Genomic DNA, 23,391 nt, shown 5'->3' on the forward strand with positions numbered 1-23,391 from the left:
AAATTAAGTTATTTTGCCAAGAATGCATCCCAAAAAGTGCTTCCACTAAAAAAATATGAAGAAAAAAATGAAACAAATTGCAAATGAGTCCCTAAAACTAATTTTTAAAAAAACAAACAAACAACAGGGGCGCCCACTAGCTCAGTTGGTAGAGCGGGCCCCCCATGTACAGAGGCTACTTGCCATAGCAGCCGCAGGTTTAATTCCAACCTCGACCCTTTGCTGCATGTCATCCCCTCTCTCGCCCCCTTTCACGCTTAAGCTGTCCTATCAAATAAATGCAAAAAGCCCCCAAAAATCTTAAAAAAACCAAAACAAAAAAAATGGTTCAGCTGGTAAGTGTTTGCTACCTACTTGTTTTCTTTACATTGTCATGTGATACTGTGGATTAACTGATACACACTGTAGTAACTGCTGTAAAGAATAAGAGCAATCCCAACTTTAACTGCAAAATTTCCTAAAAACACAAACTACACACACACACACACACACACACACACACACACACACACACACACACACACACACGCATTGCATCACCTGCAGCAGGTTTCCTGAACGTGGCTCCATGAGTCGGATCTTCTTGTCTTTGCAGGTGGTGGCGAAGAGGCTGCCGTCTGTGTTGAAAGACATGGAGAGAACGACGTCTGTGTGGTGGCTGACTGTCCGTATGGGGTTCTTAATCACCTGCTCGGGACAGTCCAGGTTCCAGATCATCACCTACAGGTGTGAAACGCAAAGACAGGCTTGGATTTTCTTGCAGGACATTCCCTTACTGAAGTTGAAAATTTCCGACTGATAGCAGTATTTAGTTAAATAAATACTGTAACTGTAACTGTAACATTCGAGTAAAATGTCTGAAATATTTTGTTTATTTGTGCGACTTGATATCACCTAGTACTTTCTATTAAATTCAGGGAAGATGCAATTTGCCTGTGAGGTTGACTTGGCCACATCTCTGCTTACAGCGCAAATAATAGTTTAGAGTGAAAGTTTTCTGAATTTTTGTGGTTATATATGAAGGCCTTGTAAATACTTCATCATAAAGTCATTTCAGGCCTGTTGCCCAGAGCTATTTTTATTATGATTTGTTAACAAGAACTGTTCTGACACAAAGAGCTGCAACCTGTTTGACTGCATTATAATATAACATAACTGCTTTCAGTATGTCACAGCGAGTCCTCCTCAATGCTTTTTTAGCTTGTAGTTTTATTCTGTCAGTGTTAAGGTTAGTGTTAGTGTGTGTGTGTGTGTGTGTGTGTGTGTGTGTGTGTGTGTGTGTTACCTGGTAATCATAGGCTGTACTGAAGAGGATGTTGTTCGCAGTCGGGTGCCACTCGATGAGGCCCACTCTCCGGCTATGACCCTGAAGATCCTTCCATGGTACTGTGAGGTTCTTCAGCACGCCATGAGGAGGGATTTCCCACACTTTCACCTTTAAACACACACAGGAGACTATATATCAACAAACACACAGTGGTGGAATGTAACTAAGTACATTCACTCAGGTACTGTACTTAAGTACGTGTTAAGGCACTTGCACTTTACTTGATTCTTTTCTTTTTGTGAAACTTTCTACTTCTGCTCAACTTTATCTTGGAGGCACATATTGTATCTTTAATGCACTATGACTACCTGGCATCTTTAGTTACTTTGCAAATTCAGATTTTTTAAAAAACATATGAATAGCTTATAAAATATGGTGTGTTGTGATAAATTAAACTAAAATGATTAATTTATTGGCAGAAAATAATAAATAAATAATTCCTAGATCATTTCCACCATAACTTATTACAACAATAACAGGATATTTTTACAGTGTGGTAATAGTACTTTTACTCAAGTTAAGGATCTAGATACCTCCTCCAACTCTGCAAACACACATACACAAAACAATCTCGACACTCATCAACTCTAAACCTATAAAACATAACTTTTGCAAAAACAATTCAGGGTCAACTGGACATGAAAATAAATGACACACTAAGTAAAAACAGTCTTAAACCCTGTTGACTCTTGCTTTCTCTTTCTGTGTACAGGGATTAGTTCTGTGCCAGATCAGAGCAGAGGAATGTGTGGAATGACTTTTAGTTCTTCTTGAAGGCTAAACAAAAAGGCAATAAAATGATATCCCTGCTGTTGCATGCACATTTTCCAGGGAAAATGATAACACTTCAGCCAACCATTTTGAAAATGTACTGTGTGTGTGTGTGTGTGTGTGTGTGTGTGTGTGTGTGTGTGTGTGTCAGTGTGTGTGTGCTAACCGTGGCATCCTCAGAGCACGAGGCAATGCAGTAGTCGTTGAAAGGATTCCATTTGACATCTAACACATTTCCTCTGTGGCCCGATACTCGGGGATGGTGAGGGTCCACTTTACCCGTCTGAGACACAAACACAGAAAAAAACAAAAACAAAAACAAGACATATTAACTTAGAAATGTGTATTATGGGATTGAAGGAATAGTTTGACATTTTGGGAAATACGCTTATTGCTTTCTTGCAGAGAAGATTGACACCACTCTCATGTTTGTATGATAAAAAGGAGTTAGTTAGCTTAGCTTACCATACAGAATGAAAACAGAGGGGAAAAAGCTAGCCTGGCCCTTTTTCTAAAGGTAACAGTATGTGCCCACCAGCACATCTAGAGCTCACAAATTAGCACATTAAATCTTATCAGAAATGACAATGTACAATCCACTGCAGTACTACAGTATGTGTCAGGCGCACATCAGAGTTGTCTGCACAGAACGCACAGCTGCACAGTAACAGAAGTATACATTTGACTAAACTACATACCTACTATTTTTTTGGCTGAGTTTAGGCTGAGTAACATCACTTGGGCAAGTTATCAGACTTCATACAGCTCCCCAAAACCTGTAAAATGACTCCTAAAATTGGTGGTATTACTCACTAAAGTTTAAGAACTGATAGGAGCACCTTTAAAGACAGCCAGCAAGTTTCTACATATCTAAACGGGACAGGTCGATCTCTGCAGGTTGGCACAAGCCCCACAGCCTGCCAGCAGTCAAACTCTTCTCAACATTAACATGAAAGCTGAAGGTGGAATAACACTAAATGTTTATGACTTACGCCCTGGTATTTGTCAATCCTGTTACAAGGGAAAAGTCACTACTGTCCTACTGAAGATTTTCTGCCTCAACACGACTGCTAATTATTCTGTTTGTACAAACAGAACCTTCCTCCTCCTGACACACACACCTGTGGGCGAGATTACTCTGCAGGTGAGGTGTGTTTGGAGCATGCGGATGATGTAACCAGGAAAGCTAACACGAGTAAGCAGAATATGGCACTTCTTGTGTTATGTGTGTTAACACTCTCCACAGAACAATAGCTTATCTGTGAGTGCAGACACAAAGACAGGAGGTGAAGGGTGGCAGAGGGGGGAAGTTCCACCTCCTCGAGACACTAAAAGGAGGCAAAGAGGGGGGTCAAAGGATGAGTTATGTCATTCCTAAGCTCCTATGCAATTCCTGCCCATGCCAGGCGGGTGGTGATAATTCACCGAGACGCTTTAAAAGATTGAGACAGGCAGAGAGAGGGAGAGGTGTTAAGCATGATGGATCATTTTAGACTGGAGATATCCAGCCGGACTGTAAATTTAAGCAGCCCACGAGTGAGGAAGTCTGGCTCAGGGTATTTGAGAGATCACTATTGTTACTAATAACACCGCTGGATGTGATAATTTGTATAAATAACGTCAGGGAGAGCGTTTGATTAATCAGGTTTAAGGTGAAGTTGGCGAGGAAGATAAGACAGAATAATGAGGAGGAAAAAAAGAAGACCACATGCAATGTTTAGGTTGAAGCTGATGTCGGGGGTTTCCTGGTATTTAGAGATTCTTTTGGCTCCAATGCTGCTGTCCTATTTATAACCTGAGAGCAGAGCTGTCTTTTCCAGGTGTGCTGTGTGTGCAGGAGCAAATAGAAACTATGAACGATACTGATCACTCAGCAGATTACACTGATAACAATCTTTTTATACTGAAAAAATAATAATCAGAAATCTGCTAAGTTCAGTTAGAAGTGAACATTTTCATGCTGATTTTTGCCCTCTAGTTAGCTAGCTGGAAGAAACCTCAAGCCAGTAATACTCAACCTATGGCCCATGGGCCAAATCTGGTCCACAAAAGGGTGCCAGGTATGATCATGATTAAAACTGGGATTTCTGCTTTGTACTTTGATAGTACATGGGGTACCAGAGTGCATGTCGAGAGCTTGTTTTAAAAAAATTGCATAAAAAAAGCCAGGAACACCCCATGGAACCCCAACAGCAAAGCCCCAAGCATCCTAAAATGCATGACACACCCCTGCATCAACCTGAACTACACCAGGCTCCAATTTGTTTATTAATTGGCCGCTGGCCTCCTTTAATTTTGAAAAATTGTCCTCTAGACAAAGCAAGTCAAGTATCTCTGCCTTCAGCTATAAACTAATTAGCAACAGTATCAAACATCTTTTTACGCCGAACAAAATATTGATGATGAACGATAAGGGGCATAAGACATCTTGCTTCAAGACAAGTTCTCCTAAAAAATGCACCAGACAACTATTGAGCTAGCATCAACATCAGAAATTTGATTAAGAAATTAAGTTATTTTAAGTTAATTCAATTTGGGATCAAGCTAAGTTTAAGAGGCGCAGTTTCAGGGCTGTGATTAGAGCTTGTTAAGCAGTTGAATGCTGTGTGGGACAAATGATGCAATGCCTATTTTTATATTGTTCAGGATGAACGACGAGTTTCTCTTCTACAATGTTATTTAAAAAGTGACAGAAGCGTTTTTCTCCTTGTCAAATAATTTAACTGAACTTCCATTTCATTTCATTTTAACATTTACACTGAAACGTTCTGTCTTAGAAAGGGGATTATTTTGTTTTGTTTTGCCATAACCTACCAATAACAAGTGATGCATATCCTAGAAGTTAATGTTGCTTCTTTGCAAACTCCTCCTGAAACTGTGCGTTGAAGACTTTGAGCTCGACTGACCGAACATTGATTAAATCCATTACGAGCACTAGGAGGGGCCAGAGAAAATTGATTTATTCACAGATTATCTGCCTCACATAGTACTATTGGGATAACGTTACAATTTTTAAGAAAATATGACACTGCATTTTTTATTTGCAATGTAATGTTATAGGTGAAAGTTCTTGCACCTGCACCACACCTTTCAATATTCTGCAGTCCAGTATAACAAAAAATACCATCCACTACGACCTCAGTGGGAAACCTTACAAATTTTCTGATCTTGTGAACAAAACAAAAATTTATAAGCCAAAGTCAAATGTTTTAGACCAGAGAAATGTCCATCTGTGTGCAAAAAAACCCACCTAATTGAATTAAGTGGACAGTCAGAGTTCTGCAGCCAGGCTATTTATATTCATATTCCCAAATTCCCTATTTGTAGAAAAAAAGGCCACCTTTCAGAGCACATATCGACAAAACATATCATAGTATCCCTTATCAGCGACAAGAGTGAAATAGTGTGCATGCCACTTTAAAAAGCTGACATCAGTCTGTGAAACCTGCCATAAGATGGAGATACTCACATGATGGACAGACAAGACCAGGAAGGCCCCTCCCCCGGCACACTCAGTGATGACTGCCAGGAAACGTGGGTTGACAGCACAGAAGTTGTTGTCCTGGACGCTGCGTGTGATTGGCACACCATCATAGCAGCTCTCCTTGGTGGCGGCCTTACCAAACACGTGGCGGAACTTGGAGCTGCGGTACTGAGGACGCCATGTCATCTGAGAGAGGAGAGAGAGTGGGAGAGAGGAGAGGGGAGGTCAGCCAAGGAGAATCATCTCTCACAGTTATAGTGATGGTGCTTTTTATAGGTGTTAATACTCCTGTTCCTTTCTCATGGGTGAGGATAGATGTGATCGATTTTTGCAAAACATGAGCAACCAAGACAGGCTGGCATGCTAGCACATGGAAGCTCTGGAGTGATATACTCCTAAGGAAATTCCCTGATATGCAAATTACGTTGGTTATCTTTCTTTACAGAGGGTGTGGTAAAACCACCAGTGATATAAGCATGCAAGAGTAATTCCTCTCTTCAATAAAAGCAACAATATAAACAGAAAAACCCTGTGGTAACAGTATGAAGGTGCTACCTTTAACAGAACCTCAAGCCATTATTACCCACCTTTTTAGCATTTATTTTTCAGTTTTTCTCTTTTTTATTTTGTTGTTTGTAAAGTAGACATGCTCTGCATTTCATGTTAATGTTTTTGAACAAGTATTTCATAAAACTGGTTGTCCATGCAGTAGAAAGACAAAAAGACTCTGGTCTTACATGACCAGATAAAACTGAGCAAAGGAGCTGTGGCATCCGTTTTTGCTCAAGAGGTTAAAAACCTACAGCTACCAGAATGCACGGCACCGCAACAGACCAATAAAGTCAACAAATAAACAAGGGTGTGTTGAGGACACAGTTCATTTTAGGATGTGGCAAACAACGCAGTATGTTATAGATATGTGAGGGAAACGGTGTTGCAGGAAAAGACAATATTGCGTGGTGTTCCACAGGGCATTATTTTAGTCCCACTTTTATTATATTTGTTAATATTTGTTATTGTTATTGATGTGATGTGTAATGATGTTTTTTACTTGTTCCCTATTCTCCTGTTCCGGAGTAATAAGAATATAGTTATGCAAATTTGAGCAAAAACTTTTGAAAGTCTGGCAGTTGTAAGTGGTACATAAATCACTTAATTGTTTGGATTATGTTTGTGCAATGTGTTCATATTTAAAAAGTAATGATAATGATTTAATAAGCATGCACCAAAATTTTATTTATCATATCGGCTGTATTTTAGGTCAACAGGTCTGTGGGGAGCATCTGAGGAACTACGTTTCAAATAAGATAATGACTTTATTGCTAAATCGGTACTTCTAAGCTTTCTAAAGATGAAATAAACATTTCTGAAAATGAATTAGACACCTGTTGCTGCATCTTCAAATCCACACAGTCTAGTCATTTTGAATGAATCTAAAAATAGCATCTTATATTGAACTAGGGACAGTTTTTGAACAAAATAAAAGATTGAAAAAGAACTATTGATGCAAAGTGGAGCAGACTTTAAACTGGCACTGAAAGACTGACAACAGTTATGTGTGAAAAATCTTGTTTATGGTTTTAAAATAGGGTGTATGAGTTCAGTGTTTTCATTTTCCTTATTAGATCATATTTTATGTGTTGAAAATAACAATATTTGTGGTAATGACTAATTATATTTGTATTATAAACTGATGGCCTATTAAATAATGTCAGTATTACTATGACTTATCAGTGTTATTCTTAATATTTGAGTGATTAATAACTCTTATCCAGCAGATCTGTATGAAGTTATTAAGACATTTTCCAAAATAAATAACTTACTCAGTCAACTATAATACAATGCATAAATACAGATAGAAAAAACTGTGGCAACCTCCCAAATCCTGAGTCTCTTTTTAGCCACTTTCCTTAAGCTAGTCGATGTATATGTCATTATTGTGAGAGATAAGTGGCTCTGGTCCGCTGGGACGAGGCCTGGCCAGCCGGCGTGTCTACTCTGCTACTCTGCCTGGCTCCCTGCCTGCTGCATGGTCATTACTTATGAATTAGGGGTGGAGGAGGTTGATGGACAAGATGTTAACGCAGAATATGGATCCAAACAACAACACAAGGAGAACAAGGAAGTGAAAGGGGAATGGATATAAAGCAAAGCAAATCCATCACAACTCACTGTTTTCTTACTAATGTCACATCACCTGAAAACAATACCTGCCCTTAAAAATGATGGCATCATTCTCATGTTTTATGTGCACTGCCCTCTTGCCTTTCAGATGATGGCCAAATAAATACAACCAAGATGCAAACACGGTGACATCACAGTGAGTGAAGTAAAAACAACAGCATTTGGTTGGTGTGATGCCGGTGCGGCTGCAGCAGTGCTGAAGCGAAGCTGAGCAGGGAATGAAACTGACAGACGGAGAAAATCTGGTAAAAATAAACAAAGCAGGAGAATCATAGAGTAACAAGAACGCACGGGTGGAGATCATGACTCTAGATGTCTCGGTTTACTCTTCCACCTCTCACCTTCTACCCCGAGGCCGTCACAGAGAGCTTCATGCAGTCACACAGGAATGTTTCCTCACCTGAAGACAAGCTTTAATAAACAGCTCAGGTGTTTGAGAGCCTGGCTGCCTGTAAGACACTATCAGTCACAATGTTGGTCAGTCACATCCATATGACCACCCTGGCTGCTAAACCGCTAAAGTATTCACACGCTTAAAAAACCCACACACATTTTCCATTGCCTCACTACAAAAAGCAATGTCAATGATAAAAAAGCTTTTGAGCAGGAGAAACATCATCCACAAAAAGGGCTGCAATGACCAATGATCTAATTCAGTGTCATTATTATTATGAATATAGACCTGTCATTCCCAAACAATGATCATCATCAATCATCCAAGTTATGACAATTTATCCTGTGGGGAATATGAATGTGTAAACCAAATTTTACAGCAATTAATTGAATAGAGATTTTTACTCAAAACCACAAATTTGGGCGCCCAGTAACTCACCTGGTAGAGCAGCTGTTAACTTAACTTAACTTAACTGAGCTGCATATTATCTCATTTCTCTCCCCCCTTTTCACTCTAAAGCTGTACTGTCGAAAAGCCAAAATAATAATAATAAAAAAAAATACACAGATATCAACCTTGAGGTGGCACTGGAGAGAAAGTCAGTGGATTTCAACTGTCCCATTAAAATCAGAATCACCCCATAATTCGGAATGAAAAAGACATATGCCATATTGAACTAATACAAGACACATGTTGCTCTGACATTTTTAAGAATCTATTCAGTTTAAATGTGCAGGAGAGAAATATTACAATTATTTCTATGAGAAAGAAGGAAACCCTCCTGATCTGTCCCTCAGCCTGTCTGTCACATCACGACCCACTGCTCAGGCAACGAATGCGTTGTGAGTCACGACTAATGAGAAGCTGCGGTCAGACATATCGTAGCAACGCGGTACCTTCCTCTGTTAGTGGCACAAGACTTCAAAAAATGATAACCTACAAGTGTAGTCTGCAAATTTTAAACAAAAAAGTAAGAAGATGATAATAAACAAGGGGAAATGGACAGTGATTACCTATTGCGGGGATACGTGAGTGACAATGTGTACAAGGCCAACTGTACCATCTGCCACCATATTTTTTCAATTGGTCACACTAATTTGTGACATGCATTGTGAGATATTTTCATATAGTCCAACCTGCCCCATTCCTTATTCCCATTTCAAGAAGTTGGCAACTCTAGGGATCGATTGATTAGAAGTCATGGCATTTTTGGCTTAACATTGTGAGTGTGGCTTGCATGCCTCAATCAATTAAACTATTAACAGTAACATGTGCCCCTTTACATATTTGGAGGTGATATGCATTCATGTTGTGGTTTGCTGTAGTTGTCATTTATTCCTGTTCTGTAAACCCAAACGTTTGCTAATGCATGTGTTGCAATGCTCAGCTACCTGAAAAACATTCTTGATCATTATCATCTCTTTGTGCTTTAAAAGAAAAGCCACCTGTTTAGCTCAACAATAACATAACTGATATTTAAAAAGTTACTTCCTCGTAGGAGCTTGAATTTACCAAATAGCACAAAAAGCTGACACCCGTAAAAGCATGAGAGGAATAAACCTCAATAAGAGAAAGCTTAAAATTTCTACATTTGACCAAAATTTTGAATACATCTACCAGTCGGTTTTAATACTCAGTTAAGCCATGCACATGGTATGCCGTGCACATCTGGGTCGATATAATCAGCATTCATGTATCACTGAGGCTTACAAGACCAGAGGGAGAGGCTTCCAGGGCGGAAAGCTAAGACATCTTGTCACATCTAAAGCAGGTTGTAATCAGGGCAGCGGCAGCTTCCTCTCAGCTGTGTCTTGCAGCAGGTACACAGCAGGGCTGCATGGTGGGCGGCCTGTCTCACAGAACTGATGACGAAAACACTATTCTGGCTATTTTTACACCGGCTTCTTGCTGATCAAAAGACAGTCAGGCACATTCACTGACAGCAGAGAAACAGTTTAATTCACAAGGCTTTTTTGACAGCCTTTGTGTCTGGCAAAATAAAATAAAAAAGCACTCCTTTTTGTCAAGGGAGAAATTTATTTTAGTCCATGACCAGTGAGTCACAGCAGCAACCGCAATAAGGGGGCTGTAAAAACAGTCATAAACCCAAACTGAAAACACAGATATGAAGATATATTGTACATCTGGTTTGCTCTACAAGAGTTCTTGTGTGGGTCTGTACTTGTATATAGACTTGCAAAGCATACGTATGCACCTATCCCTCACCTACAGGCTGTCTTTTAAGCACCTTATAACTCATAAACACGTACACTAGACGCCACTCCTCTCTTTGGCTTGCCACAGCTCGGTGCTGGAGGAGGGGGAGTTCAAAGTTTACTCACTAGTGTCAAGATAATGTTACTTAAGCAGCGTCTGGGCCTAAAGCTATGAGTTGAATCTGGACTCACATCTACTATCAATACCTCCAACTGATTGTCTGCAAGAACTTTTGGCCCTCTCCTGAGTGGTGTAATGTAACAAAGTAATAATACTACTAACAGTAATCCACTACATTTCCCTTCAGCATTTTAATTACTACAAAATAGGGAAGGAAGGAAGAAGTGGACAAACAAACTATTGAAGGAATGGAAAAGAAGGAAAAACTGGATTTTGTTCTTTAAATCCTTTAAGTTGTAAAAAAAAATGTTATGTCATGAAAAAATAAACTACATTATTCTCAAACTTAAGAAGCTTGCTCTTTTGTTAACAGCATTTTCTTGCACGACTTTCAGTACTTAGTTACATTTAATATCATAAATTACTTTTACTTAAGTATGGTAAATATCAGATCCTTTTAGACTTGTACTCAGATAATATTCTAATAGGTGACTCTAACTTCTACCAAATTCATTTTCTGGTAAGATATCTGTACTTTTACTCAAGTACGGCTTTTAAGTACTTCATCCACTACTACCCAACAGTAACGACCTCACGACCCCAAACCTGATCCAAAAACTCACTACCTCTGAAATCAAGCATGCACCAGCCCCGTCTTCTCAATCTGACGATGTAATGTTTTGTAAACGCTCCAAGTGTAATTGAAGACGAGGAATGTAAAGGTGTGAACGCATGCCAGTGAGTTAACAGTATGTGTACACACATTGAGTGTGTGAGACACACTTCCCTTGGTTCAGTCTGCGATCACACACAGATGACAGCACTCAGCCTCTGTCTTGTAATAGGATAACAGCCACAGTGGTAATCCAATAGCTGCTTCATTTGCTATAGAGCACATGTGTGAATGAGAATGACAGGATAAGACGGACTGCGACTGAGGGTCACTCTGTGAGTGTCTTTAGGCTGGGCAACATTTTAGTTTGGTGCAGTAAAAGAGTTCTGACGAACAAATTACGAATGTTCATTTTCTACAAGAGGGCGTGTTTGCACACATGTCAACATTCAGTGTTTTAGTGTAATGATGTCTGTTATGTTTTAAAGCACTTTTTGAAGCAATGGCATCCACGGTTGCACATTTAGATGTTCAGATTACTTCACAATAGTTCTTTATCCTCTGAGGCAGTTTTACAAGTGAACAGACAGAAAAGAATCAATGATTAACGTATACAGGAGCCCAGTGGGCAGGGTGTGGATAATATGAATACAAAACCAATCAACTCGTGGATGGGAAAAAAAAAAAGATGTTGGAGTTACATTATGTATTTAGAAAAGATTGACAAAAAAGGATGGTTTGGGAGAGCCATGAGCTCCTAATCTGGCTTGCACTGACTTTTTTTGGTCCCTTGGCAACTTCATGAATCTGTGTTTGATACCATAGTTGAGCAACCCCCCCCGAAAAAATTTCAAAAAAGTTCGACAAGGAGTTTTATGTGGGTAATGTAAGCACTAGATTTGGCAAGAAAGAAGTCTGGTAAGATTGGATATGAAGCTGTTATCCAATCCAATTCATGACAACTTGTGTTTTTTTTTGGAATTTTAGCCATTTCTATAGCTTATCATTATGTTGTATTCATGAAAATAACTGTGGAGATCTGGGAACAAAGTGAGTCTACTTTAATATTAATTTCTTTTGTTAAAAGTCAGATGGGCAAGAAACGCTTTAAGTAAAAACATCAATGGTTTAGACAGATTATCTGGAGCGAAAAGACTTAAATTTTACTCCCACTAGCGGTATTACTGTTGGGACCGATGTTGCAAAGACAACCGATTGCTTTCCGTTTCTCTGAGCCTTAAAACTACCACAGTTACTTCGGTTCTTTCAATGTCTGCCATTTCTACTACTGGAAATAGCAACTGCTAAGAAATTACACTGATACTCTTTAGTAACTGGGAATAGCTACTAATAATGATCAGGGAAAACAAAAGTGCTATCTTCTTTTATGGTTGCACAATGGCTTACATTTCCTTTGTGCCATAAATCAAACCGTCCTTGTCTCAGGACATCATACTCGGTGGAGGACAGAATTGCACAGTGAGCGCAAGGCTTGTGAGAAACCACTCTAAAGGCTGATGGTGACATTCTCTGGCTATTACAGTGTACAATAAACATTTACTTCAATAGATTTAAGAAAAAAAAACTTTATTCATAATAATCTGTAAATGTTCAAGAAAACTGCACATGCATGACTACTGCGAGGCTAGTGAGTCAAAGCTGAACCCAGCGTGTGTAAACTATAATGTATTTTTAAAAAAGACATCTTCATCCCAATTTTACTATTCAAATACATAATTTGACTAACCTGGGGTATTGTTTAAAACCTCTGGTTGCATGTGTCATGTGAAAGGGATGAGAGAGGGGATGACATGCTGCAAAGGACAGCAAGTTAAACGCAAACCTACAGCCACTGTGGCGAGATCACAACCTTAGTAAATAGGGCACTTGCTCTACCAGGTCTACAGACTTCTTTACTGCATTACCACAAACCAGCAATAAACTTGGTGAGCGTCACTACAGTGAGTGATTGTTTTTGGTATGACAAATGGAAATACCAATACACCAAAACTATAAAATAAGACCAAAATTATAATAAAATGGAACTGTCCTTTAACGGTGTTTGCATCTATCTATAGAAGCTTCATTGGGACAGGTATTACATGCATCCATTAGCTAATAAATAACAATCCTGTAATTTGCAAAACAGTAAGATACAGATCATGGATTCACTAATACACCTATAGTCTTATTGTAAACTGACACAGGGCATATACAGTAACACATATACACTTAGACTGTGTGTTATAACAATACTGTACTGTTATCAACAGAAATATAAATACCCTATAACCTATTTTAATGAAACAAAATATGCCAACATGCCCAATGCATCAGTTTTAGGACCTTGACACACTCAGCTAGTTGTCAGTCATTGGTCAATGTCAGGCCTTCGGTGAGCATCTGTTGCCCCAGTTTTGGCGGTGTGTCCCGCACCATTTGCACTAGTCAGCCCGTGATGGCTTTTTCTCAGCCGATTTAGCATGTTGAATCGGAGTCAGAGTTGTCGGAGCCTGTTGGTGAATGAAATCACTCTGATTGGTTGTTCAGCTCAACATATGAAAAAAGATAAACTTGTTAAATGAGATAATATTTTTTTTTATATACATTGAGCTCTTAAGCCGAAACTGGTCGTAACTGTCTGTGTTAATGTTCACAAGCGCACAGTAAATATCATTCGTTCTTTCAACATCAGGCTGTGCTGTTAATGTGCTAATTGGCTAACGAGTGTCTTGAATCCGTCCTGTCAGTCTTCCAGTGACAAATGCAGACTACCGCCACCTGCTGGTATGGAGAGATATTTCCTCTCATGCAGGCACAGAACGTGCATGTGTGTTGGCCGTTGGCTGCAGTCTTCATGTACAATCTTTTGACAGGCAATGACAGGCAACAAACAGTCGACCTCGTCGTCAGTTGTTCTTTAATTTTGTTTTTTTGTGGCTGGGCCTTTACATAAAGTACTTTGCAAAAGTCTGAAAAGTTTTCCAATTTATATGAGGAAATATCTGATCAAACAAAAAGCAAAAACAGCCTAAAAATCAGATTCAATGGCAACTCTTACATACTCTGTGCTATAGGGGCATAGTTTGGTTTGAACCCAAAAAGTCTTGAGGTTGGAGCTCTGAGCTTCACTTCCACAGCTGTGACGAGCAGCTCTGCATGCTCATAGGTTCATAAACCTTGACGTGAGAAACAGGATACCAGGCTTAATGAAAAGACCTCAAACAGACTGCGATTCAAACCACAAGGCACATATTTCAGTGAATGGTAGTGTTTTGAAGGGTGGACGCCGCCATAAATAGCCATCTGTGGTGGTGGAGATGACTTGACTGGGACGGTGGATGATGATGTCATCTTCACTGTTGTGGAACGGCTTTAGTTTCATATTGACATTTTTTTTCTTTTTGGTCGTCAGCAAAAAATAGAAAATACTTCCACGCTTATGGAAGTGAATGAGTGGCTACTTGTCCAAGTTTGAGGAATAGGATAATTAAACTAGAAAGGGAGTGCAAGTCAAAGTCTGCTGTCAAATAAATCTGTGCACTGCAGGGAAAGTTTTTTAAAAATAGTTTCTCAAGTATGCACAGATTTGAGGCAAGGAGCTGGTTGGAAGAGAGGTTTCTGTTTCATCTTGTCCAAGCCTGCCTTCATGCACATGCACACTCACTTTGAATCCCCACAGGGGGAAAAAGTGAGCTCTCTCACACACACACCTACAGCATCAGATATTTGTGGACAGAGGTCTAAAGAGTAATGGATCAATAACAGAATTACAGACACAACGGAGCAAAAAAGAAATCAAGAGAAAACATGGAAGGCAAAAGAAAAAACAGTGCAATTAAGCAAAAGGGAGTGAGAGAAAGTCAAACTGGCAGATGAGCAGCACTCACCCTGTCGAGAGAGTCGACACTGGCTCAAGAGGCAGCAGTAGGTCCTTACGTGAGTGAAAAAAAGTTCTCACGTCTGGGGGGCAAAAAAAAAAAAAAATCTAACCAAAAAAATCACTTGTCTTGCTTTATCTTAAGCACATGGATCAACACTGACCTCTACACACACATGCACACCAACACACACACAGCCCGTCCTCGATCGTACTACACTACTGTCCGAGCAGAGTCCTGACCGAGCTTCTTCTTTGATGTGCACACAGACAGTCAGAGGAGACGATGTGTGCGTGTGCAGCATGAAGCCGAATGCGTGTGTGAACAAGCAGGAGGGGAGAGCGCGGGAGTGTGTACACTCCCTGAGAGGGAGGTGACTACAAGGAGAGAGAGAGAGGAGAGAGAGAGAGAGGGCAGGTAATCACACTCCCCCTCTCTCTCTCTGAGTGCCGCTCCCTCTCTTCACTCCTCCACAGTGTTTGCTCAATCAGGATTTTTTGCTCCATCTTTCAGGAGAAGGAGAAGTCAAGAGGAGGGTTAGTTCCTCTTCACTCTTGTTGCGCAATAATAAAATAGCCTACTTGTCAGATTTGTCTTTTTTCTAAATTCATAACTAATAAAAACACACTATACTCAGAAGCGTTAAGTTTATTTGCGTGGCACCTTTTAAACATCAAGTCAATTCAAAGTTCTTACTTTAAGGCAAATCAATGATGAATACTTGAGTTTGTTAAGAAAACTTTGTTTTGCTTGAATGCCTCCACAAAGTGAACCAAGAGTCTAAAATCAGGGACAATTCTTGAAGAACACACTGAACATCAAAGTATAATCAAAGTCTCAGGCCTCGTCCACATGGACACAGACTTTTTGAAAATGTTTTTTCCCCCTCCATGTTTCTAAAATTCTCGTCCACATAAGCACTGTTATAAAAAAGCAATCCATGTACAAATGAAAAGGCAAAACACAACTGAAGCTTGTGTTAAAAGATGCCAAACCAACAGGCCAGGATATAACTGTAACCCAAAAGTCACGCAAAGAAGACAAAGAAGATGTTGGCCAATAAGAAGCCTGAAAAAAGGTATTACAGGAAGACAACCTATATTTATACATACATTGTTTCAGTCAGTGGTAGCACCACACAGTAAAGTAAATAGTGCAGCAAGTTACTACAAATTTATGGTGGGGAATGAAAGCACAGTAGTGCAGTCCATTAATCAAAAGCAGGAGATCCCACATGGTCTAGAGGTGGTTTGAAGGGCCACACAATAATTAAGAATTGGACTTTCAAAAAGCTGAGAAACCTGCAAGTAGTGCTGCAACTAACGATTATTTTTTGATTAATTGTTAAAAGAAATGTCAAAAAGTACTCCCTTAACATTGTTTGATTTGTCCAACCACAATCCAAAACCCAAACATATTTTTTTACAATAATTATTGATATGACAAAGAAAAACAGAAAATAATCACATCTGAGAAAATGAAACCAGCAAATATTAAACATAAGTAGCATTTTACTTGTAAAGTGACTCAAAATATCAAATTAATAGCAGTTCATTTTCTTCAAACATTAATCAAACATTATCGATTAATGTTTGATTATTCTTTGAGGCTGCAATATCCTGACTTTAAGTCTTTAGTATTGTGTGGGTTTAAAGCACTACACTGGATCCTATATGTACCATAATGCATTTCAAAAACATTTTTTGTTAGATGCTCCCAAACTGATGAAGTTTTTTATAGTTCATATTAACTGTATAATAAAGGCTTTCTGTGGAACCAAACTGAAAGTTTTCATAAACACATAAACTGATATTCATGTGTAAAATTGGTAGAATGCCCCTTCAAAAACGTTAATCCCCCCTGTCACCTCCATACCGTCTCCCATATAATAATAAAGACAAAAATGCAGTTTTTAATTGAAAGAGACTTTTTCTTTGCATACATGACTGTTGGCTCTCTGAAAAATCCTCACTTATTGTATGTCTTTTCATTCATTCATTAGTTACACTGTAAGAGTGAAGGCCAGTTGTTCTCCGCTACCAACTAATATTTCCTTTTAATGTTAAAATCTCTGGCAGTCCCTCTCAAACCATCTGTCCTCTGTGAAGTCCAGTCTGACGCTCCTCACACTTAAGAACCTTCAAGTTAAAGAAAAAAGGTTCGAGGTGCACTCAAAATTAAATTGGCTGAACTGTTTGGCAGAAATCCCAGCTGCTACAAAACCCATCCGGCCGTTCACATGGCTTCAGCTGGACAGCGGTGGTTATCACTCCAGGTCAAACTGAAGCATTACGTAATAGCACATTAGCACTGGAGGCTAGAAGAGCTAACAGGTCGATAAGAGGGCGGGCTGAAATATGCCGGCCTTCACACGGTCAAACGGGGGTGTAGCCCTGTGGCTGATCAATTGTTGTTATTGCACAAACGTGCATGCCTGCACGCCAGTTTTAAAGCACACAGACCATCATGAGGGTTTATTCCTTCACCTGCACTGATTAGATGTGATGCTATCTGTGAGGTGCAGATATTTAAGGCTAACTTATCCAGTGTTGTTGTGTTTCAGATATTTAATGCTGGTTTAATGGCTTAAAAAAAAAAATTACCTTTCTCAGTTTCATCTTAAATCTGCAGTCTTGTAAGTGTTAAACTTTTTTGTTTACTGTCTTGTGTACCCATGCAAAAGAGAGTGAACTGCTCTCATTAGACCGCCCTGTACAAATATAGGTTGAATTAATTAACTAAATTATCAAAGTCAAAGTGACAATAAGACACTGTGACAAGAAAGTCCTGCATCTGAAATTGTTTTTTAGTGCAAAGTTGCACAGTTCAAAGTTGTTCAAATGTGCTTCACAGATTTTGGATCAGAAAAACAGTGTTTAAGTACAGAAATATAATCGGCTAAATCATTATCATTGTGCAGCATGGCCTCTTTTTAAGTGCTGAATATTATGTTGAATCATTTCTACTGATGCATTCATGTTCAAGCTAAAGTTGGGTTGATTTCCAGTTTTGTTGGTCCAGCGTACCAGCTTAAACCGGTTTGATTTTATACAAACCAGCTGAACCGGCATTTGTCATTATGACACAGTGTGGCCAATTAAAAAGTAGCCTGCACCTGCATGACATATTATCATAATAATCATACAAACAGAGCCACTCGTGTCTCACAGACTGTGAGTAGAGCATGGCTAAATGAAAGAGATCAAATTTCAGCAGAGATGGAAGAAAGCAGGTGCATGTTGTGTTTGTTTACTAGAAAGTTCATGTGTTTTTTGGGGTGACAAGAGGTGACAAGGTGGACTTGAGACTTGTAGTCTCTCAAGTAAACTAAAACAGCATCTCTATGGCAACATTTCACACTTGAATCTGACAAAAGAGGTTTCCTAAATACAGAAACACCATTTAGAGCTTAACTCAATGCCCTATTTCTATCTATTCCTGTCACTCACTTATAAAGTGTTGCAATGGATAAGGAACAGCTGAAGTATGAAGCTGAAATGAGAAATTATCTACACAGTGTCTTATTATATTACTACAAGAAACAAAATAAGGTGGCAGCTGGCCAGAAGGAGCTCGCCAAAAAGCAAAACGTTTCTGTTAAGGTAAATGACCATTGCTAATGGCAGTCTAGGCTATATAACATATTTTATGTTATTTCCATTTAATATCACAACATAAAATGTCTGTTGCCCATTTGAAAAACATAGAATGACAGCAAGTGCTCACCTTTAAGTGCTCATCTTTTAAGTAGTTACATCTCCAGCCTGATCTCAATCGCGCAGCTGATATTTATGTAGTTTGTTTACATGAAGTAACAGAAATTAAACATATGTAACAGATTCAGTGTGGACACAGATTTCAGACGTTATATTATGCTAGATGATAGTTAGACACTAGCTTTCGGTAAAGTCTGGTCCGTCGTTTGGCTTGATATCAAATCAGTCAGAAAATTCTCAAACCAGTCCAACCCTAATGTAAGCAACAATTTAATATTGTAGCTGATTTTAACTTCTGTACACACTGCTGGTGCACTTTAATCTGTGGCAATACATCATGGTTTGTAAGATGATAAAAATGTTTTTAAAATCTGCACACAAAACATGCATGTTGCAGCTTAAAGTTATATACTGCTAGAGTAAAAAGGAACTGCCACACACCCACAGATGCACACACACACGCATACACTGCTGATAAAGTCGGCCACAAACACGTCTCCCACCAAATACACAACAAAGTCCAATGGTCACACACTGTCTCTGAGATAAGAAACAAACTGGTACAGATGTGGCTGGCTCATCAAAGACAGAGTTTGACTCAACAATTTCCGAAAGCATTCAATACACAACATCAATCGTCAAATGTTACCCCATTAATATGTAGATTTTTAACTCTTCAACCAGACAGATACACAATGTTTGTTTAAATAACTTCCTGGTAGAAAACCCTTGCATCGCATACAAGGGCAAACGCTGCCTCAGTTGGTTGATTTTTAGAAACCTAAAAAAGGTCCACAAAAAAAAAAAAAATTAATATATAATAAGTGTACGCTATTTTAAAAATATGTTCACTGCTTTACATTGCCCAATGCAGCCCTTTCTGTCCAGGAACTGAGGCCATTATTAGAACAAGGGAGATGCTGGTTGACTGCTGCCTCACTCACTTAATGTAAAAGCAGAAAAAATATTTTAAATATACTTAAACTGAGACATTTTGCTGCAGCTCCTGTCCTGGCTTCTGTGCTGGTAGATTTGGTTTATCAAAACATACTTCACCTGACTCACCACTTGGTCAATGGACTTGTTTAATGCATTGTGTCTTTTTGAAATGTTTTTCACAGTTTCTGCTCATGAGATGGATACAGTCTTTTTTAAAATAAACTTTCATTTTATTTTTATTAACCTTAATTTAAACAGGAATAGTCCTATTGAAATTCAAAATCTTTTTTTTTTTCAAGGGAGTCCTGGCCAACACAGCAGCATGATGAATTTCACAAAAGAACAAACACACTTAAAGCACAACAGCAAAAAGATTTAAAAACAATCAGCCAATTAACAACAAACAACTAAAAATAGCAGCGTTCAGTAGCCCGACGTTGGTAAAACTCTTTGCATTTTAATTTTTTTCTTTGTGCAAGAAAATAATGTGACCAGCTTTAGAGTGTTAGCGCTAAACATCTTTGACTCATCATTCATGAGGGAAGTGAACAGCGGACTCCTGGGTGAAAGTCCAGGGTTTGTTGGACACATCTACCACCCCTCCTCCCACCTGCCATAAAGGGACTTTCCAGCTCCTTGTATGACGTTGCTACCAGCGGCGAATCAAACTGACCAAATCAAATCAAACCGATCAAGTGTTGGTACTTGATGAGATGAGAATAACCTCCATAATTGTAATAAAGTGGTTGTCTCCCGGAAGTGATTGTTGTTGTTAGTGATGCGGTGATTCACTCAAGACAGATACTAAAATTTCCCGGAATTACTTAGAGACGCGTGGCTGATATAATCTAAGCAAACATGACACACACACACAGATCACCATGCCAAAGGTGTGGTCGAGATATCAAGCAGGCAGACAATGTTTGATTGGACAGTGCCGCCATATTTCTGCTCCTCTTATCAAAACAGACAGTCAGCTCTGATTTATGAACTCTTTACTGGCAGCCGAGGCTCCGTTTATTGTCACACTGTATTCCCTCTAATTCATCTCTTGGCTCTGGATTAAACCTTGGCGTTTCTAGTGTGTGTGTGTGTGTGTGTGTGTGTGTGTGTGTGTGTGTGTGTGTGAGTGTGAGTGTGTGTGTGTGTGTGTGCGCGCATGTGTGTGTTTCAATTATCAATAAGGACAGGGCAGGAGTCCTAAAGGCCTCTGACTCTTTCCAAAGAGCTCAAACCACAAAGGCTCACTCTCTAATGACAGATCACACAGTCGCAGACTAATAGCTGGCTGCTGTGAGAAAATAAGCCCGAGCCTTTGACACCACAGAGACACAATGACCTTCCCTTCCTCACTTTGTCATTCCTGATTAGCCGTCTGACTCTGTTTTGACTGTAAAACACCTGGTTTCAGTGCCAAGTGCAATCCTATGTTTCAGATTGCAGCCTGGAGTGAGGTTTTTGCTCTCTGCACTTGAGCGGAGTGTTTTTCACTGTGGGCTTTAAATGCTTGAGTGTTTGCACCAACTGAGCAAATAGTGCAGTCCCATTCAAGCATATACTTAGCTGAACAGGTGCAGTCAATAACTGAATAAGTCAACTGGAGCTATTGACATCCAGTATACACAGAAACCTCCATTAAAGACAGATTAATTTACATGTGTCACTCAGAGAGCAAATACATGACTAAATGACTGCAGGGCAACACCTTCCCCTGAATAAAAAACATTTTAAATTACTTAGTATGGCACTAAAATGAGTATTGAGCACACAAAAAAAGCAAAGTTGAGCTTTTTTCAATGTATCTTTCATTTGCATATTGATGTATGCTCTGGTTTAGTGCTTCACAGTACAAATGAGGAGCCACAGCTGCACAGACACACAGGAAAGACACTGATCCAAGAAGTCGTTACTAGAGCCTGACCAAAATATCAGCCAGCAGATTATATCAGACGATACTGGCCCATCACAGATATATCCATATCAGTTTATATGTTGCCCGATATGCACAATATGAAATGTTTATTTTTAACACCAGTGAATGAAGAAAAAGATGCTTAAAGTAAATTCAAGTTATAAAGTTTACATAAAGTTAAGTTTATTGTTAAACTGTACTGTGGAATATTCTGTCTATTGCATTGCATAATTGCATATATACAATATTGGCCAATATATTAATAGCCACATTTTTTTACACCCCAATATTGGTATCTACCCCAAAAATACAGCATCGGTCACGCTCTATTCATCACATACACTAAAATGTTCCAATTTATACAGTATGTATGTAATTCACACTCAATTTTGGGATATTGTAAGTGATTGAGGGCAATTAAAAGACTCCAATATGGCAAATAATGTAATGTAATAATAACTTTAATAGAAGCACAATTAAATGGGGCAGATAGTGGGGGGGGGTGCTCTATATTGTAAATTGATGTCTATTTTCTGCTCCAACATCTACAGTTTTACCTCCTGAGGATGATAAAGTGTTCACTGTTGACTGATCAAATTTAAATGCAACTTCCTTCCATGGGAAGAAAAAAAATTGATTTGTACTTAATGTTGAAATGAATGAAGAACGCATCCAAAATCTGTCCAAAAATGTACAGATGTTTTTTTTATTCTTTATCTCCACCAGGTGTAAGCCTGGAGGGGATCATGCGTTTGCTTGTGTGTGTGTGTGTGTGTGTGTGTGTGTGTGTGTGTGTGTGTGTGTGTGTGTGTGTGTGTGTGTGTGTGTGTGTGTGTGTGTGCCAAAACATATACATTTATATTGCAATATGCCATTAAAATGCTCTGCAACGACACTGAAATGTGCAGTGACTTTAAAATTAACACTATGAAGTGTGAGAGCAAGCTTACGTAAAGAACCACAGAAGTAAAATAAAAACATGATTGATCAAGTTTCAGATCATATTCAACTCCTGTGTCTCAACATGCAAAGGTGTAACTAAAGTATGCTGATGCAATCACTAGGTTGCATCTTTTGCCACAGGGTTTCTCCACATTTTCCATTTCAAAATTCCATACGCATCCAGACTTCTCTGTAGATTTTACAGACCTGTACAGATTTTACAGATCTGTAACATCTGAAAACAAACTGGCAGCCCTCAGAAAACTTGCATTGTGGCTGATTAGATATATTAGATATAGATATTAGATATTAGATTACTATCTCATATATATATCTTATACTATATATTTTTTCTGTTTATAAATAAGAACCAAAAATGAGTTAAAAAAAAGTTCTAAGTTAAATAACTTAATTTCCACCAGATCTGTGCAGCTTTGCTTATTTCAGTGTGTCCATGCAAATGACCATAACCGCAGCCGTAAAGGTTACCTCTGACAGAAATTAAATCCAAACATATTAATGCATATTCTTTCAAACTAATTCGGTCGTGGATGTTGGATTTGCAAAAAATAAAAAAAATAATTAATTTAAAGAAAAGAAAAAAAAAACACTGTTAGACTTGATGCAAGCTCATACGACTGAAGGTCTCTGACCGATGATTCAAATCTCTGACTTTCAAGTGGCAGCCCTACATACGTCTTTGCCTCACTTTCTATGACATACAGCTTGCTTCTGCTCAAACAGCAGCAACAGCAACATGTTGGCTGTGCTGGCTGCCGGCTCCAAACACCATGAAAAACATTCTGCTTTGATCAGTTTATATTTAGAAATGCTGAATTTTACATTTTAGAAAACAGAAGAGGGCAATAGTCTGTAAACCCAAATATAATT

The 23,391-nt window shown here is 38.9% G+C and overlaps 1 protein-coding gene across 2 annotated transcripts in view; it reads right to left on the reverse strand.

Moving 5' to 3' along the window:
• The window catches only part of coro2aa (coronin 2Aa), a 51,250-nt gene that overhangs the window by 12,139 nt on the left and 15,720 nt on the right, over window positions 1–23,391 (reverse strand). The window contains exons 1-5 of one of the 2 annotated variants that reach the window (XM_042484832.1): window positions 15,001–15,304; window positions 5,568–5,768; window positions 2,265–2,381; window positions 1,286–1,435; window positions 541–720 (exon numbers count right to left, since the gene is read on the reverse strand). In XM_042484832.1, the coding sequence (XP_042340766.1) occupies window positions 541–720; window positions 1,286–1,435; window positions 2,265–2,381; window positions 5,568–5,768 (648 nt within the window). In that variant the 5' untranslated portion in view covers window positions 15,001–15,304. Of the gene's footprint in view, window positions 1–540; window positions 721–1,285; window positions 1,436–2,264; window positions 2,382–5,567; window positions 5,769–15,000; window positions 15,305–23,391 lie in introns of those variants that run through there. The other variant, XM_042484831.1, reaches the window with a different exon arrangement.

The sequence above is a fragment of the Plectropomus leopardus genome, chromosome 4, assembly GCF_008729295.1.
Source record: "Plectropomus leopardus isolate mb chromosome 4, YSFRI_Pleo_2.0, whole genome shotgun sequence".
Lineage (NCBI taxonomy): Eukaryota > Metazoa > Chordata > Actinopteri > Perciformes > Serranidae > Plectropomus > Plectropomus leopardus.